The 16,355-nt window shown below is 64.7% G+C and overlaps 10 protein-coding genes across 10 annotated transcripts; 4 read left to right on the forward strand and 6 right to left on the reverse strand.

Moving 5' to 3' along the window:
* Positions 1-333: 333 nt before the first annotated feature.
* AMSG_08231 (protease) lies at positions 334-4,063 on the forward strand. Its single transcript, XM_013900113.1, has 2 exons — positions 334-351; positions 734-4,063. Exon 2 carries the CDS (start codon positions 741-743, stop codon positions 4,014-4,016), a length of 3,276 nt encoding a protein of 1,091 aa, XP_013755567.1. The 5' UTR covers positions 334-351; positions 734-740; the 3' UTR covers positions 4,017-4,063.
* Positions 4,064-4,193: 130 nt separating this feature from the next.
* AMSG_08232 (uncharacterized protein) lies at positions 4,194-4,709 on the forward strand (the record flags this gene model as incomplete). The annotated part of the gene is made up of 2 exons (XM_013900114.1): positions 4,194-4,279; positions 4,400-4,709. The coding sequence occupies 2 exons, from the start codon at positions 4,194-4,196 to the stop codon at positions 4,707-4,709; spliced, it is 396 nt and encodes a 131-aa protein (XP_013755568.1).
* Positions 4,710-4,933: 224 nt separating this feature from the next.
* On the reverse strand, positions 4,934-5,918 carry AMSG_08233 (uncharacterized protein; the record flags this gene model as incomplete). Its single annotated transcript, XM_013900115.1, has 2 exons — positions 4,934-4,942; positions 5,016-5,918. The coding sequence occupies 2 exons, from the start codon at positions 5,916-5,918 to the stop codon at positions 4,934-4,936; spliced, it is 912 nt and encodes a 303-aa protein (XP_013755569.1).
* A 698-nt stretch (positions 5,919-6,616) lies between these two features.
* AMSG_08234 (uncharacterized protein) lies at positions 6,617-8,155 on the forward strand (the record flags this gene model as incomplete). The annotated part of the gene is made up of 2 exons (XM_013900116.1): positions 6,617-8,106; positions 8,138-8,155. Exons 1-2 carry the CDS (start codon positions 6,661-6,663, stop codon positions 8,153-8,155), a joined length of 1,464 nt encoding a protein of 487 aa, XP_013755570.1. The 5' UTR covers positions 6,617-6,660.
* Positions 8,156-8,220: 65 nt separating this feature from the next.
* On the reverse strand, positions 8,221-9,518 carry AMSG_08235 (uncharacterized protein; the record flags this gene model as incomplete). Its single annotated transcript, XM_013900117.1, has 2 exons — positions 8,221-9,395; positions 9,506-9,518. 2 exons carry the CDS (start codon positions 9,516-9,518, stop codon positions 8,260-8,262), a joined length of 1,149 nt encoding a protein of 382 aa, XP_013755571.1. The 3' UTR covers positions 8,221-8,259.
* A 516-nt stretch (positions 9,519-10,034) lies between these two features.
* Positions 10,035-10,860, reverse strand: AMSG_08236 (uncharacterized protein). The gene is made up of 2 exons (XM_013900118.1): positions 10,715-10,860; positions 10,035-10,531 (listed from the first exon to the last, which is right to left on the reverse strand). The coding sequence occupies exons 1-2, from the start codon at positions 10,830-10,832 to the stop codon at positions 10,290-10,292; spliced, it is 360 nt and encodes a 119-aa protein (XP_013755572.1). The 5' UTR covers positions 10,833-10,860; the 3' UTR covers positions 10,035-10,289.
* Positions 10,861-10,906: 46 nt separating this feature from the next.
* AMSG_08237 (cysteine protease CP19) lies at positions 10,907-12,399 on the reverse strand. Its single transcript, XM_013900119.1, has 2 exons — positions 12,232-12,399; positions 10,907-11,853 (listed from the first exon to the last, which is right to left on the reverse strand). The coding sequence occupies exons 1-2, from the start codon at positions 12,381-12,383 to the stop codon at positions 11,022-11,024; spliced, it is 984 nt and encodes a 327-aa protein (XP_013755573.1). The 5' UTR covers positions 12,384-12,399; the 3' UTR covers positions 10,907-11,021.
* A 146-nt stretch (positions 12,400-12,545) lies between these two features.
* Positions 12,546-13,277, reverse strand: AMSG_08238 (inner dynein arm light chain, axonemal; the record flags this gene model as incomplete). The annotated part of the gene is made up of 1 exon (XM_013900120.1): positions 12,546-13,277. The coding sequence occupies one exon, from the start codon at positions 13,275-13,277 to the stop codon at positions 12,546-12,548; it is 732 nt and encodes a 243-aa protein (XP_013755574.1).
* A 332-nt stretch (positions 13,278-13,609) lies between these two features.
* Positions 13,610-14,858, forward strand: AMSG_08239 (uncharacterized protein; the record flags this gene model as incomplete). Its single annotated transcript, XM_013900121.1, has 2 exons — positions 13,610-14,796; positions 14,829-14,858. Exons 1-2 carry the CDS (start codon positions 13,624-13,626, stop codon positions 14,856-14,858), a joined length of 1,203 nt encoding a protein of 400 aa, XP_013755575.1. The 5' UTR covers positions 13,610-13,623.
* Positions 14,797-15,958, reverse strand: AMSG_08240 (zinc transporter ZIP1). The gene has a single exon (XM_013900122.1). It carries the CDS (start codon positions 15,930-15,932, stop codon positions 14,886-14,888), a length of 1,047 nt encoding a protein of 348 aa, XP_013755576.1. The 5' UTR covers positions 15,933-15,958; the 3' UTR covers positions 14,797-14,885.
* Between the last annotated feature and the right edge of the window lie 397 nt (positions 15,959-16,355).

A 16,355-nucleotide genomic window follows, 5' to 3' on the forward strand; every position in this document is an offset into this window, starting at 1 on the left:
GCGGCCGTAGTCGTGGTCGTTGCCGTGGGGCAACAGTGCTCGGTGAGGCAGTTGGAGCCATCGATGAATGCCATGCTAACATATTGATGAATGCCATGCTAACACATCGATGAATGCCATGCTAGCACATCGATGAATGCCATGCTAACACATCGATGAATGCCATGCTAACACATCGACGATAACCATTGACGAGACTCACTTGGTATCGCAAGCCGTAGATCCCCCTCCCCCCTGCTCCCCCCCCCCCCCCCCCTCCCCCTCCCCCCCCCCCTCTCTGGCTAGTGCGGCAAACAACTCGTTGCCACCGCCGACCTGCCCTCATTCGAGCAGACTTTTCTTCGTCCGGAGGTGCGTTACGAAATGCGGGCGACGTTCCCTAGCTACTGGTGCAGGAGGGGAGGGGAGGGGGGGGGAGGGGGGGGGGAGGGGGAGGGGGGGAGGGGAGCAGGGAGAGGGATCTGTCGGTGCTGCTAGTGGTGGTGGTGGTGGTGGTAGTCACCCAGGGGGGGGACTTGCACCTGGGCGGTGGTGGCGGTGGCGGTGGCGGTGGCGGTGGTGGTGACGGTGGCGGTGACGGTGGCATGAGGTTGTCGCAGTGGTGCCAGCAAGTAAATGATCCTTTTTGGTGGTGCGGGACGGGGACGGCAAGGAGAGAGGCGAGGGCGGGAAGGGGCGGGAAGGGCAGGGTCGAGTCGGGTCACTTACAGCTGGAGGAGGAGAGGGGGGTTAGATTGAGGATGACGAACAAGGCAGCAGCATTAGCTGCTGTAATGCTGGTGCTGGCCCTTGCGGGGCTTGGGGCGGCCCAGACGGGACGTGGCCACTTTAGCCTGCGTCACATCGAGAGTGCTGATACGGTGCATCTGCGGACGGGCCCGATTGTGACGACCAAGCACGCGCCGTCGCTGGAGCTGCGGTCGTCGGTGCATGCGGCGCGGGCTGTGGCTAATGTGCATGGCCACTCTGACGGGTACGGCCAGTACCTTGTCCATCACGTTGGGCCAGTGACGCCCGAGTCGCGCGCGTCTGTCGAGACGCACCTCTCGTCGGGCTCGATGGCGTACTTTCCGCACAATACCTGGCTTGTGGTGGCGACTGCCGAGGAGATGGCCGCGATCTCGCACGAGCCCGTGGTCCTCTGGATCGGCGCGTACAAGCCCGAGTACCGGATGCACCCGCATGTGACCGACGTGGTGATGGCGCGGGCGGCGACCAAGGCGTGCACCTCGGAGCACGTGCTCCTTGCCGACGTCCACTACGAGCTTGTGGAGGCCGGCACGGTCGACATCCACGAGGTGGCGGCCGAGGTCTCCGCGCGCGTGGCGGCCGAGGTTCCTGGTGCGAGCGCGCAGGCTGCGGGCTCGTCCCTGGTCAGCATCTCTGTCCCGTGCGGCTCGCTCTCTGCGGCAGCTGCGGCGACCGCCAGCCATCCGCTGGTCCGGTGGGTGGAGAACCGCGAGGTGTTTGAGACCAAGAACGAGTACGCCAAGCCGCTGACGCAGACGTTCCAGTCGAACCCGACGTCGACGGCGGCCAAGCCGTTCTACTCGCTCTCGCCGCCGCTCGACGGGACTGGCCAGGTTGTGGGCGCGGCCGATACCGGGCTGGACACCTCCAACTGCATGTTCTCGGACACGACGGTGACAACGCCTTACAACACGGTCAACACGGCCCACCGCAAGGTGGTGCAGTACATCTCGGCGCAGACGAGCCAGTCGGAGACGTTTGAGGACGAGACCGGTGGCCACGGGACCCACGTCGTGGGCTCGATTCTGGGCAACCCTCGGAGCGGCGCGACCAACGCTGGGGCGATCACCAAGTACTCTGGCATGGCGTACAACGCCAAGGTTGCCTTCTACGACTTTGGCATCTCCGGTGGCCGGCTGTTGAGTGTCTCCGCCAAGGACGACATCTTCCCGCCGGCTTACGACTCGGCCAACGCCCGCATCCACTCCAACTCGTGGGGCGCGGTCAACGACCCGGGCGCATACACGCTCTCGTCGCAGGGCGTCGACGAGTACACCTGGGCGCGCAAGGACTTCCTCCCGCTCTTTGCCGCCGCCAACGATGGCTCGGAAGGCCTCACCTCGGTCCGGGCCCCGTCGACGTCCAAGAACTGCATCTCAGTCGGCGCGTCTATGAACGCGTGGGAGGCCGAAGCCGACAAGATTGTCCGCACTGAGTTTGACATCAGTATTCCTGCAGGCTCGACGACGGCATACATTGCCGCCTTTGGCGCCCGCTCGTTCAACTCGCCGCTCACGGGCACCTACTACTCGGCGCAGACCTCGTGCTCGTCGGCCTCTTCGTCGGCCTCTGGCAAGATTGCCCTCGTCTCCGTCACTTCGGCCTGCGACGTGACCGTCCAGGCCAAGAACCTGCAGGACAAGGGTGCCATTGCCGTTGTCTTCTTCTACCCCTACACCCGGCTTCCGGGTGAGTCGTCGACAGTCACCATCCCGGTGGTCTCGGTCGCCGAGTCGCTCGAGTCGGACTTCCGCGGTGCTGATGGGGCGTCGGGTACCATTTCCAAGCAGTCGTCGCCCAACTACTCGAGCGACTTGTCCAAGGGCAAGAACAACATGGCGTGCTTCTCGTCGCGTGGACCTACGCTCGACGGCCGGTACAAGCCAGACATGACTGCGCCGGGTGACCCGTCGCTCTCGGCGTACTCGAACGGAGCGTCGAACACCGAGATCTGCGGTGATGAGGCAATCTTCCCCATGTCGGGCACGTCGATGGCGACGCCGACGCTTGCCGGCGTTGCTGCCCTCGTTCGCCAGTACTACGTCGACGGCTACCACCCGACCGGGTCGGTCGTGTCCGCCAACCGCATGGCGTCGCCGACGGCGGCTCTGATCAAGGCCACGCTCCTCACGGGTGCCATCGGACACACCGGCCGGGTCGACACCAACTCGGACTGCTCGTCGTCAGGCACGAAGCGCAACTTTGCGGACATGTCGCGCGAGGAGAAGCGCTACTACGAGGGCTACGGCCACGTGCAGCTTGACCAGGTCTTGGTTCAGTCGTCGGGCTCCCGCAAGACGGTCGTCTTTGACGAGAAGACCGGGCTCACCACCGGCAACGCCAAGCGCTTTTGCTTCACCGCCGGCTCGACGCTCGACTTCCGGGCCACGCTCGTGTGGACCGATGCGCCGGGCTCGGCTGCGTCGACCAGCGCGCTTGTGCAGGACCTCGACCTCTCGGTCGTGTACGGCACAAACACCGTGGTCATGGGTAACGAGAAGATCGATACCAAGTCGAACAAGCCCATTGTCGACGGCACGAACAACGTCGAGCAGGTGACCGTTGCTGGCTCCTCGGTCACGGGCTCGATCGGTGTCACTGTCGCCGCGTACAACACGCCGCAGGGTGCCCAGCCGTACGCGCTCGTTGTCACCGGTGACAACGTTGCCGCCGCCGCCGACACGGCCTGCTCCTCGCTCTGCCCCGCGGGCTGTTCCTCGCAGGGCACGTGCCAGAACGGCCGCTGCAAGTGCAACGCCGGCTTTGCCGGCGCTGACTGCTCCATCTCGGTCACGCCCATTACCGTCGGTGCTGCCAGCTCGGTCTCGGCCTCGCTCAACACCGACGGCTGGATGTTCTACTCGTTCTCCCCCGACACCTCCACGGGTCTCGACGTCAAGTTCACCGTCTCGGTCTCCCAAGGCGTCCCAGTCTTTATGGCCGAGTCCGGCGAGTACCCGACCTTTGGCTCGGCGTCGGACGTGCTCAACTGGTGCTCGTCGTGCTCACAGTCGACCGTCGATGGCTCGCGCTCTCGCTCGGTCACCTTCTGGGTCCGCAAGGAGAACCTGGTCACCGGCACGCAGCACTACGTCGGCGTCTACGCCTACCCTTACGCCAAGTACTCGTACTCATCGTCCTCGGTCTCGCTCTCCTTCACCACCGAGTACGCCGAGTACACCGGCGCTGCGGCCTCGTCGGCCCCCGCCCTCTGGGCCGTCGCCCTCGGCGCCCTCGTCGCCCTTGCCATGGCGATCATGGCGTAACTCTACAGTCAACTGTTGTACTTCAAACAAACAATTTTCCTGCACCATCGTGTGGCGTGCTTGGGCATGCAGGTTGTGGTGCGCCTGCTGGGTGCGCGGCGGGTGGTGGCGTCAGGCGTCGGGCGCCGGCCACTTGTCGCTGCCGGAAGGGCAAGAGCAGTCACCCAAGCAAGACATATGCGAGCAGAAGAGGCTGCGTGGTTTGTGGTAGTGTCTGCGCTGTGGGGCATGACCAATCCGCTGCTCAAAGCCGGCTCCAAGGGGTATGCCCGGCGAGCAAGTGAGGGGAAGCGAGAGAGGGAGGGGAAGAGCCGGTGACTCACCGGCGATCGGGGGGCGTACTGGGTCGGCGATCGGGGGCACCGGGGGGGGGAGGGGAACAGAGTCGAAGATGTGGCGCCGTACGGGTGGGCTGGTCCGCTCGGTGGCTGGCTGGCGCAGACGGTGTTTCTCCTCACCCGATGGCAGTACGTGGTCCCGTTTGCGGCCAACCAGGGCGCGTCAGCGCTGTTTCTCTACTCGCTAGGCGCAGCACCACTCTCGGTTGCTGTTCCGCTCACCAATGCCCTCACGTTTGCCTTTACCGCCGCCACGGGATGGGTGCTGGGAGAGAAGATCAGCGACACGCCGATGCTGACGGCGGTCGGCATGGCGATGGTGTGCGCAGGCATTGCGGTGAGCATCACAGCGTGAGGTTGGCTCACGAGCGGGTGCCACGGCCAAAGTATGACGTCGATGCTGCAAGCAGCATATTATCGGCAATCAATGACGTGGGTTGGATGGTCATGTACGGCGTCGATGACGCGGCCTCGAGCAGCTCGGCAGGCGACTCGAGAATCGACGAGAGGCTGGTGTTGTTCGACAGCGATGGCAGCGCCGACGATGGTGGCGACGACGAGCTACCGCGGCCAGATCCGCTAGTCGAACTGACGAGCGGAGTATCGTCGATGTGGCCGGGCGTCGAGTGCGCGTGCGGGAAAGCTCCCCACCGTAATTGACCTGGGTCTGTGGCATGCCCAGCGCAGAATTGCGGCGAGCCGCGCCCGAGTAGAGGTCGCTTGGCACATGGAGCGACAACAGCATCGTCGGCGACAGCACCGAGGCTGCGGAGACTTCCAGCGAATGTGTGCCCTCCTCCTCCTGCTCCTCCGATGACGACAAGTGACTCAACTTCACGGCGGCTGCAGAATCCCGATCACGGTGGTCCTCGGCCATAACCTGCGGCATGTCTGCCACCGAACTGGACGGCGTGTTCGGCGAGATGTGGAGTGAGGGCAGAGCGGCCGACAAGGAATTCAGGTTCCCGCTCGCGCTCGCACTTGTCATAAAGCCGTTTGCACTCTCGCTCCACGACGCGGTCTTCAGCGACTCGTGCGTAACGTGGATGGGAACGGCAGCAGGAACAGGCTGCTGTGGGCTTGTCATGGGCGCCAGCGGATGATGGGCAAGCGCATACGGGTGGTTGTAGGCAAGCGCATGTTGATGGCCATGGACGAGGGAATGCGGGTGGCTGTAAGCGTGCGCATGCCCATAGCGATGAACGTGCGCATGGCCATGGCGATGAACGTGCGCGGTCGCCTGGCGATGAACGTGCGCGGTCGCCTGGGCCTGGGCAGCCGCCTCGGCTTGGGCAGCCGCTTCGGCTTGGGCAGCCGCTTCGGCTTGGGCAGCCGCTTCGGCTTGGGCTTGGCGTGGCTGCAGGAGGGCGGCAAGGTGGGCCTGCTCGGCTGCAAGGCCAGCACGCTCGGCAGCCACCATCTCGGCCATGGCTGCCTGCTCAGCTAGCAGCATCCGCTCGTAAGCCGCAAGCTCACGAGCCATCTGCTGGACGGCGGCGGCAAAGCCCATGGCGCCAGCCGCCGCTCCCGAGTACAGCACCTGCCCCTCGCCTGCTGCAGACATGTGCGACCGTCTCCACAGACAAAGAGTCGCGTGTGTCCGTCTCTCGGTCAAGACCTGCCCCCGTCTCGCCAACTACCCGTCCCCCCCTTCCCTGCGTCCCCAAGCTGCCCACCCGACGCGCGTGAGCGCCACACGGGAGAACGCTTGTTTGTGAGTTTTTTTTTGGTCACTTTGGGCCAGCCCGCAGTTGGCAGAAGCACCGCTAGCAGTCGTGGGCTATGTCATCATCCTCCATCGCTACATGCGTTGGTACAGCGGCTTACATGACATGGGCAGGCAAGATATGATGCTTGTGAGAGAAGGTGTGCGGGTATGGGAGCACGGCTGCCGTCTGTGGCGAGAAAACGGACGGTGACCAGACGGCATCTTGCGCTTGCAACGACGGTCACGCCGACTTTTCCCGCTCCTACGCCAGCTGAGAGCAGCGAACAAGCATGCCCCCTGTCCTAGAGCAGGAGCAAAAGCAGTACCGCATGTGCAACTGTGTAGATTCGGGCTAGACAAGGCATCCGCGCCAGTTGAAGCCGACAACAGTATCGAGCTGACATTGCTGATATTTTTTTCTCGGCAGACAAGCTCCAGCTCCGCAGCTCGTCCAATTGCCGGCGAATGGGAAACCAGCAACGAAACGGCGCCCATCCCGCGCAGCCTCTGCCGCAGTTGATGAGCAACGCGTTCCGAAGGCGAAAGACCCGACTTGTGGTAGTAGGGCAGGGCAGGCGCGGACGAGTTGGACGGAACCATGGCGTTCTCACCGCGGTCGCCGTACTCGCCGACGCTGCCGCGGTTCTCACGGTCCAACTCGGCGGTGCTGGACATGACGTCGTCGGACGAGAGTGAGTGCCTGCTGGCCACGCCGCACGCCAACGTCCCTGCGCTGGACACGCCTTCTCTGCTTGATCACTACTCGCCCGGCTCGATATACACTTCGGCACACTCCCGCCCGCCGCTGCACTCGCTTACCGCCTCGCCGGGTGCCCCGTCGCCCATCCGCATCGGCACGCGCCACGAGCCCTCGTTGCGTCTGTCGTCGCCGCCTCCGCTGGCCGTCCCGGGCGCTCCCATCTTGCTGATCTATGCATTTGCCGCCGCCCTGACCGTGCGGTACGTGGAGTCTGGTGCTGCTGCCGGCGGGAGCCTCCCCGAGACCGGCGGCGAGGTCGATGCGCTGTCAGGCGTGCTCCGACGGCACGGGCCGGGCGTGGCGGTCCAGATGGCGGTGGCGGCGGTGGCGCATCTGCTGTGGGCGCGGCACTGTGCGCTGCTTCCCGGTGCGGTCTTTGGCTCATCGCCGATTACCACGCTCACCTGCATGGTGCTCGCCGCGGGCCTTGCGCTCCTGCCGCCGTCGGCGGCGCTGGTGGCGCGGTCGTCATACGGCCGCGAGACGCTGGCTGCCGCCGTCTTCTCAGCAGCGCTCACCGCAGTTCTCGCCGCCGGCCTTGCGCTACATCTGCTGCACGCGCCGGCTTCACGGCCGATGCCACTGTATGCGCTTGCCGAGCTTGTAGTGGCGGCTGTCTTGCTGGTCCTCAACGCCACGTCGGTCCTCACCTTTCCTTGGGCTTGGCTGGTGATCCTCGGCCTTGCCTTGGCGTACCCTCTGGCAGGGGCGGCACTGTCGCAGACGCGGGCGGTGCGATTTCGCCCGCTTCTTAGCGCGGCTGAGGGCCAGACGCTGGTGACGGCGGCGGCGCGGGCCCTGGGCCTGCACATGGACGCCGTCTACGCACTCACGGCGCTGATGCCTGTGCTAGACGTCGCCGTTCCGCCCTCAGGCTCGCCGCTGGCGGGGACGCGAGCCGGCCTCGAGCAATTTGTCAAGGACCAGACCCGCCCGCTCTTGGGCTATCTCTTGGCGTGCGTGCTGATATGCCTGTTGTGGATGCGGTCTGCAGCGCACCGGCGGGCGCTGGGCGGGCGGGGCGCGAGCCTCGCGGTCATCGCCGCTCAGCTTGGCACAGTCACGCTCGCTGTTCCGGTCTCATTCTTTGCGCGGCTGGTGCTCGCGCCGCCGTGTGCTGCCCTTAGCGCTGTATACCTCGGCGCTGCGGTCTGCGTTGCGGCACTTGCTGAGCTCGGCGTCTTTATGGCTGTCCGCTGGCGAACAGCTCGTGAGCGAGGCAGCAATGGACTCAATGATGTGCAGCGGATGGCGTCGCGCGCGCTCAACTACGACTCGATACCGGTGAGCACAGTGCAGACTCTGAAGCGCACAGTCAAGCGACGGGTGGTAGAAGAGGCGGCGCTCCCAGTCTCGGGCCTGGTTGTTGCGCTCCTGGCACTGGTTGTCCGACCCGAGGTGGCGGTTGTTGGCTTTGTAATTGGCCTCGCCTCGCTGTCATGAAGCGAGCGAGGCGCGGACGAGGGCGCGCAGCGCGTCGTGCGAGGCTGACAGCTCTGAGAGCGCCGCCATGAGCTTGGCGTTCTGCTCGCGGAGCTTAACGTTTTCTTCGAGCAAGGCCTCAATGCCACGGGTTTCCATGCCCGCGGCAAGGCCACACTCGCGGAGTGCGTCGCGAAGGCGCGAGACTCGCTCAGCGTCGCGGGCAGGAGACGACGGAGACGGCAGCAGGGCGTCCAGGGACGGCGAGGCTGCTGCATCCGGTGCCGCCATCGGCATCGCTGAGCTTGTCCCGGTACTTGCAGTGATCGGAAGCTCGACTAGGACGGCCGAGTCCGAGTCGGCGACCAAGAGCGAGCCTGTGAGCGGGTTAAAGACCAGCGCCGAGGGAAAGGCGAGCGGCGGCGAGGCGAGCGTTGTCACCGCAGCAGTAAAGATCGAGAGCGAGCGGACGACGTCGTTGAGCTCGGAGACGTAGACTGCCGCAGTGGCCGGGTCGTACGCAAGCTTGAGCGGAAAATTGAACAGCGCCTCGTCGGCCGAGCCGTCGACGTGCCCAGCAGCACCGGTGCCAGCGAGGGTAGTGAGGACGCCACGGAAACCCGTGGGCGCACTAGCATCGGCCTCCAGATGCAGCGAGCGCAGTGCGTGGTTGTATGTGTCAGCCAGGACGTAGTTTGCGCCATCTAGCGCCACAATAGACTCGGGCCGATGCAGGGCGCCGGCGAGCTGGTGCGAGGTCGAGTCGGCAAAGCCCGGGTGGCCCGAGCCAGCGACGGTGGTAACCTTGCGGGCGGCGACGTCGACCAGAACTACAGCGGCAGCCTCCGCCACCAGCAGCCACACTCGCCCCCCGGCCAGCTCCTTGTCGACAACCGCCAGCGCCCGCGGCTCGCGGAGTGATGCCTCGTCCAGCGAGCGCCATGCGTTACCGGGCGGCGGCAGAGGCGGCGGGGCAGCCGAAGGCGGGGCAACGACTGCGATGGCGACCTCGGATGGGGAGAATCCGGGAGACGACGACGTTGATGGTAGCGGGAGGCGCACCAGGGCGCCAGTCACCACATCGGCCACATACACGGCATCACCAGCAGGAGCCAGAGCTAGAGCCGCCGGCGCAGCAAGCGGAGCCGAGGCTGGCGAGAGACGAAAAGGGGAAGCTGGGGCTGGCAGAGGTAGACGGCTTCGCCAGCAGCAACCACCACTCCAGATGGGCTCCATACCACGTCGCGCAGTGGAGGTGGACACCCGGTGTGCATGGTGGAATGGGGTGGGGTAGGGGTGCAGGTGGGGGGGGTGGAGGCGGAGGTGGCGGGGAGAGGGGGGAAGGGGGGGAGGGAGCGAATGGCGCGATTTGGTTGGGGTTGGGGGGCTGAGAGATGGGAGGGGGAAGGGGGAGGTCAGGGGAGGGGAATGGGGGGGAGTCAGTGCAGAGAGAAAGGCGTGGTGGCGTGTGTGTGGTGATCGGGTGGTAAAGAGAGGGATCGAGTGCATGATGGGCGCGGGCGGAGAGAGACGGGGGGGGAACTGGGGGTACGGGGGGGGGACAGGTTGATCTGAGTGATCATGCATTTCGCAGCAGACAGAGCAAAGATGGTGACATAGTAAACATCATGCGACACTCTGGGGCAAGCAGAGGATGGGTATGGATGGATGGATAGATGAATGGTGGATGGGCGGGCGGATGAGATGGGATGGTGCGTGTGGTGGATATTAGGGCCAGGCAATCAACGTGGTGTGCACAAGGCGTGGTGGTGTGTGTGTGTGTGTGTGTGTGTGTGTGGAAGAGGTGTTCATGGTGTGATAGAGAAGGATGGCAGATGGGATGGTACAGCGCAGAGCCGATGCCATAGATTGATGAGGAGCGAGAACAATGATGATGTCGAGATGGAAGCAGATGTGTGGAAGCCAAGCTGGTGACGTCGGTCGGTTCGGAGCCGCACAGGCACGGCGAGAGGCAGGAGCCGGAGGTGCTGCACTGGGGGTTGAGCGGCGGCGTTGATCCGAGGGTGGCGCGACTTGGGGTTGGACTACGAGTTGACGGCAAACTTGTGGTCGCACTCTGTGCAGTGGTAGAAGATGGTCTGACCTTCATCGGCTGATCGGAGCTGTGCGGTGTGGAAGAGCATCTGCGGGGCGTTGCACTCTGGGCAAGGCTCGTCGATGCGAGCCTTCTGGGCGTCCTTGTCGATGCCCTTGCGACGAAGAGCCTCTGCACGCATGCCCGTAGGTGCCACGTTGACAGCGGTGACGACCTGCTCCGCAGCGATCTCTGTGCGTGTGCGTGCGTGTATGTGTGTGTGTGTGTGGGGTGGATGGCGGTGCGGTGGGCGTGTGAGGCAGAGTGTGGGGAGGAGGAGGAGGAGGGATGGGGGGGATGGGCCTGGCAGGCGGGACAGAGTGTGTGGAGGGGAGGGCGGGCATGGGACGGGCGGATGAGGGGAGGGCGACGTACCGCGGATGGGCTTCTTGAAGCCGCACAGGCCGCACATCATAAAGGTGTCGGAGGGGCGGGGCGGAAAGTACATATTGTGGCATTGTGGGCAGAAGCGGGTGGCGAAGAACTGGTCCATGATGTGATGCGGCGGTGATGGGAGAGAGGAGAGTCGACGGGAACAGGCGGGGAAGAGAGACAAGGTACAAGGACGCGCTTCAAAAGGAGACTGTTATGGGCGACATGGCAGGCTCACACGCGGGGAGGAAGGGGGTCTGGATAGATAGGTTAATCTACAGCAGAGAGGGCTCGAAGGCTCGACGAACGCTTAGTTGGTCGGGTACGAGGCGGCGTTGAGGATGCCGCAGGTGTTCGGGCCGCGGGCAAGCTGGATGTAGCCAGCCTGGCCCCAGCCAGTGCCCCACGAGTTCTTGACGAGGTAGTAGTCCTGGCCGTTGGACGAGCCGTAGCCGGCAGCGAGAACACCGTGGTCGAGCTGGGTGCCGCACGACGAGGCCGGGAAGATACCGTTCGAGTACGACATCCACGACGAGGCATCAACAGCAACGGAGACCGGCTGCTGGGCAATGGCGGACATGAGCGAGTTGGTCGACGAGTCGACGTTCTTGTAGCCCGAGATCGAAGCGACCGACTTGCAGTCGGACTTCTTGCACGTGCCGTCCTGGGCGGTGTAGCGGTAGTCGTCCCACGAGCAGAGGCCACCGTTCTGGATCACCCACTGGAAAGCGTTATCCATGAGGCCACCGTTGCAGCCGTCGTCACGCGAGTCGCAGTCGACGAGCTCCTGGGGGGCGAGCGAGGTGAGGCCGTGGCCGGAGATGGCCATGAGGCCCTCAATCGAGGCGCAGGTCGAGAAAGCCCAGCACGAACCGCACTGGCCCTGGTTCTTGACCGGGGTGACACCGCCCTTGGTAACCCAGTTGACCGAGGTCGGGAGGTCGAGGACGTCACCGTTGAAGGTGTGCACGCGGCCAGCCGAGGTCGGGTTGGGCTTGTACGACGAGAGGTACATGGCCTCGAACTCGTGCTGGGTGAGGTCCGAGAACTGGTTCACGGCCATGGTCCAGGTGTGCTTGCCGGCGGCATGCTCGGCGTTGTGGCGGTTGATCTTGTCGACGTTGGTCTTGAAGATGATGTAGCTGCAGGGGGGGTGGGGGTGCCATGAGTGGGGGGGGGCGGGGCGGGTTCTTCCAATGAAAATGATGGCGACGGCTTGTGCGACCGAAAAAGCGGCAAAGTCACGTGCGGCCATTGCACAGCCGACGTGGTGAAGGAAAAGGGCTGCAGGACACGAGCGAGAGAGATAGGAGAACGGGATGAAGCGGGAAGAGCACACGGTGGAGCTGGGGAGGTAGAGATGGCGGGGGAAGGAGCCTGCGGGGCGGTGGGGGAAGCCCGCGAGGTGCGACGGTGGGCGGCAGCCGTCAGCGGAAAGCGTTTTTTCGCGTGACTTTGTCGTCAGCGCGCACGCCAGCATGGCGAGGTTCTGCGGAGGGAAGGAGAAGCAGGACACGTACCGGAAGGGCTCCTCGGCGGCCGAGTAGGTCTTCTCGTGGGTGGCCTTGAAAGACTCGAACTGAGACTGGTAGAGCGACTCCGAGAGGTGGGTCGGGTGGGCGGCAAGCGCCACAGCGGCAAGCGCAGCAAGAACAACGAGGGTCTTGTACATAATTGCAGTTGAATGTACCGCGGGAAAGTTTGTTCCCTCGCACGCGACAGAGCGCGTGACCCGATCGGAGCGAGTCGAGCAATCGGGTGGGGGATCGAGTCGAGCAAGAGGGGGGGGGGGAGGTGGGGAGAGGATTCATTGACAAGCGGCAGCGGACGAAGCTTACTTCTTGACGGGAGCAAGGATGGTCTCGAGCTGCGACTTGAGCTGGGCATTAGTGCGCTTGAGGAAGGCAACCTCCTCAGCGTGCTTCTTCTCCTCGAGCGCACGGCGGTCCGACTCGCGCTTCTCGATGGCCTCGATCTTGGCCTTGAGCTCCTGGACGGAGCGGGCGAGGTCGCGGTTCTCGTCCTCGAGGCGCTCGATGGTCTCCTCCATCTCGGACTTGCCCTGCTGGGCCTGGAGAGCCTTGCGCATGCCAAAGGCGACGGACGACTCGTACAGGGTCTGGTAGGCCTGGATGGTGAGGCGGATCTCGTCGCGGACGCGGAGGAGGAGCAGGCCGCGCTCGGCCGTGTTGATGGTGACCTGGCGGATGAGCTCGTCAAAGCACTGGTCGTACAGCTGGCGGCGGACGGGGCAGATGCCGGTCTCGCGGGCCTTGCGCTGCTGCAGTCGCAGATCAAGCTGCTCCTGCAGGTTGATGACGTCCAGCCGGGTGGCTGGCGTCGACGAGACCTTCTGCAGCCAGAGCTGGCCCTCGTCCTCAAACTCGGTCGGCGGCAGAATGGCGTTGAGAATGTCCTCGGTCTGCTGCGTCTTGGACGACGCTCCAGCTGCCGCTGCCGCTGCTACCGCCGCGGCCTTGCCCTTGCGGCCACGCAGGTGCCGTTCCTGCGACTTGGACACCAGCACAGGGTTCTCATACTTGACCAGCGACTGGGCGAGCGCCATGCTGGGAGGGAGGGGCGGGGGAGGTTGACGGGGGAGGGTACGGAAGGTGGCTGTTTCTGCGCAACGGGCGGGTGTTGAGCTAGGGTGAGGTTGAAGGTGAGAGTGAGGGTGTGGGTGTGGTGGGAGGGGTGGGGGTAGCTATGGCTACGGTGCCGGGAGTAGCCGTGGCTGTTGTCGGGCGGTGTCTGGCTTGGCGCTTTTGGCCCGGCCGCGCAACGGTTGGCGGACGGGCCATGGCGCGGGCGAACCGCGACCTTTTTGGGGACGCCTGATGTCAGTCGCCGCCCCAGCACGACCGCCACGACGTGTACCTGGCACACACCGCTCTACTCTTCAAGGAGGGGGAATGGAGGCGTGGGAGATGAGGCTGGACAGTCTATGCGACGCGCTGGGAGAGCCTGCGTCGCAGCTGGGTGCCCTGCTGGGTCTCATCGACGCGCTGGTGCTGAGCGGGCCGAGGGGGTTGGCGGTGCCGGGCCCGCTTGCAGCCAAGCTTGCGGGACGAGTGCTGGGCCTTGTGCGGCCTGGCCCGCCCGAGCTACTGGGGCGGACGTACGCGGCGGTGATTGTGGCGCCTGCGTTGGTGCAGGGGCTGTACTCGCGCGGGCTGGTCGGCTATATCCACGACGAGCTGGCGGGGTGCGCAGGCGCACTGGCGGTCATCCTTGCCGACGCGGCGCTGTTTCGGGCGGTACCACTGATGCAGCTCTTTGCGCTCGTCACTGCTGCCTCGCTCCGGTTTGAGCTGGGACGGTATGTGGAGCGCGCCGGGGTGCCGGATGCACTGCGCGCTGGCATGGCGGCAATGCACGCCGCCATCGTCTCGCCGGCGCTGGCGGCTCGGCTGGGAGCTGCGCCGCAGCTTGCCGCCGTCCGCAGCGAGTATCTGCGGCTCAGCCCGCTCGGCTCGCCGTTGGCGTGGACGCCGCTGCTCATCCGGCGCGTCCCGCACATCTGCGCCCTCATTGCTGGCATGATCCTTGCCTACTACCGCGGCAACGTCGAGTGGCTCCTGGTCTCGGCCCTTTGCGGCGCCTTTCTCGCCTCTTCGATCCGCTTTGAGCACGCCAAGTCGGTCCGCGGTCGCGCTCGCTTCCTCCACCCGTCGATTTACTACTCGCCCGCTGTCGAGGCCGATCTCCGCGCTGTCCTGCATGCCGGCTCGGTGGCGGTAGGCGTCAGCGCAGGAGTTGCCAGCGTAGCAGGTAATGTGCCTGTGGAGACTGGTGCGGAGGCGACTGCGGCGTCGGTTACTGACGAGCTTGCCCAGTTGCGGCGCCGGCTTGGTAGTGAGCATGCGGTTCTTCTTGATGCGCTGGAAGCTGCGGTGGCATCGTCCGCACCTGCCGGTTCGGATGTCGCTCTTGATGCCGTTCCCGACGCCGCTCCTGATGTCATTCCTAACGCGGCCCCTAATGCTGCACCCGACGCCGCTCCTGACGCCACTCTTAGCGCGGCTCCTAACGCTGCACCCAACGCCGCTTCTAACGCTGCACCCGACGCTTCTTCCGACGCTGCTGTCGACGATGATGGCTTTATCATGGTCAAGAGCAAGAAGGCGCGAAAGCGCAATGGCGCTAGGTTCGCACCCACCGGTGACGCGACTAGTCAGCCGTGCATAGATATGCCGATGGCGGTCATGAGGCAGGCGCCGGCAACGACGGTGGTAAACTTGAGGCCGACATTGGCCTTGGACGGATCAACCTCGACGAGCACAATCTCGACAAGGCCGACGTAGACAAAGGTGCCCGAGGCAAAGGCAAGGATGAGGTCGGCGAGCTCGGACTGCAGCGAGTCGGCGACCGAGGCCGAAGCAAGGGCGCCGAGCAGGCCGCCGACCGGAGTCATGAGCGAGAAGAAGATCATGACTTGGAAGAAGCGCGGGAGCGGGACCGAGGCGCGGGTAAGCGCCACGCCGAGCGAGAACGCAGCCAGGCCCTTGTGGCAAAGCACAGCAAGAAGAATCATCGACGCCCGTGCCTCAGAGTTTTCCACGCCCAGCGCAATGCCTTCGATGAGCGAGTGGATGCCGAGCAGCAGCGCAATGAGATATGGCACGATGGCTGAGGTGACGGCGCCAACGGGCGACGTGCCAGGCGCGCCGGGCGCCCGTGCCTCGACCAGGCCGTGAGTGTGTCCGCCACCGCCGCCGTGGCTGTGGCCGTGGCCCTCGGCTCCGTGGCCGTGCGAGCCCGGGCTGGCCATGAGCACGTTCTCAACCCACAGCGGGAGCAGCATGCCGGCTAAACAGAGCGCAGGCGCAACAGGGAGGTCTGGAAAGGCGTCGTACAGTGCCGCAGTGGCCTCCGGGAGCATGTGGACCATGCCCGCAGCAAGGAAGATGCCTCCGGCCAGCGAGTTGCCCAGCTCCATCACCAGATCCTTGTGCTTGTACGCCTGCAGGCGGATGGCCATCAGCCCACCGGCCATGGCCACGCCGAACACCAGCATCAGCGCGTACAGCTTGCTCCACGAGAACGCCGCCCTCCTCACTTCTCCACGCGTGGCCCCGCCCGACGCCTCGACGTGCCCAGCGCCTCCACCATGGCTGTGTCCGTGACTATGCCCATGTCCGACCACACTCTCGGCCGCCGCCACCACCACCGCCACCACCACTATCCCAGCCGTCCGCCATGCTCTGCGCAAGCTCCACATCAGCCTCCGTCCTCACTCTCGCTACCAAAGCCCGAGAGAGGTGAGGGAAGAGTTCTGCCCAGACTATGACCCAGGCTGGGAACGAACGTCCTGTCCGTCTGGGCTCGCTTGAGTCTGCCACGGGCGAGTGCCACGTCGGGTTCTTCCAGTGGTTGGTTGCCCATCACCATCACCATCACCATCACCATTGCCGTTGCCATCGCCATCGCCATCGCCATTGCCATTGCCATCTCCATCACCATCTGCATGGCTGGCATCGAAGAGATATGCATACATGCGTTTGTGTGTATGGATGTATGTATGTATGTATGTGTGTGTGTGTGTGTGTGTGTGTGTGTGTGTGTGTGTGCATCGAAGCCGTCGTCTTGTTCGCAAGGGAGGGGGGTCGAGTCGGACGGACAGCTTTCGACGACGACGACGACA

The sequence above is a fragment of the Thecamonas trahens genome (assembly GCF_000142905.1).
Source record: "Thecamonas trahens ATCC 50062 unplaced genomic scaffold supercont1.39, whole genome shotgun sequence".
NCBI classification, from domain to species: Eukaryota; order Apusomonadida; family Apusomonadidae; genus Thecamonas; species Thecamonas trahens.

Bases quoted from the DNA above. Each gene is read 5' to 3' on its own strand.
- AMSG_08240 (XM_013900122.1), bottom strand. From the start codon at position 15,932: ATGTGGAGCTTGCGCAGAGCATGGCGGACGGCTGGGATAGTGGTGGTG.
- AMSG_08237 (XM_013900119.1), bottom strand. From the start codon at position 12,383: ATGTACAAGACCCTCGTTGTTCTTGCTGCGCTTGCCGCTGTGGCGCTT. The intron at 11,854-12,231 runs GTACGTGTCCTG...CCCCCCCTGCAG, and splicing joins GCCGCCGAGGAGCCCTTCCG to CTACATCATCTTCAAGACCA.
- AMSG_08236 (XM_013900118.1), bottom strand. From the start codon at position 10,832: ATGGACCAGTTCTTCGCCACCCGCTTCTGCCCACAATGCCACAATATG. The intron at 10,532-10,714 runs GTACGTCGCCCT...GCACACGCACAG, and splicing joins CTTCAAGAAGCCCATCCGCG to AGATCGCTGCGGAGCAGGTC.
- AMSG_08231 (XM_013900113.1), top strand. From the start codon at position 741: ATGACGAACAAGGCAGCAGCATTAGCTGCTGTAATGCTGGTGCTGGCC.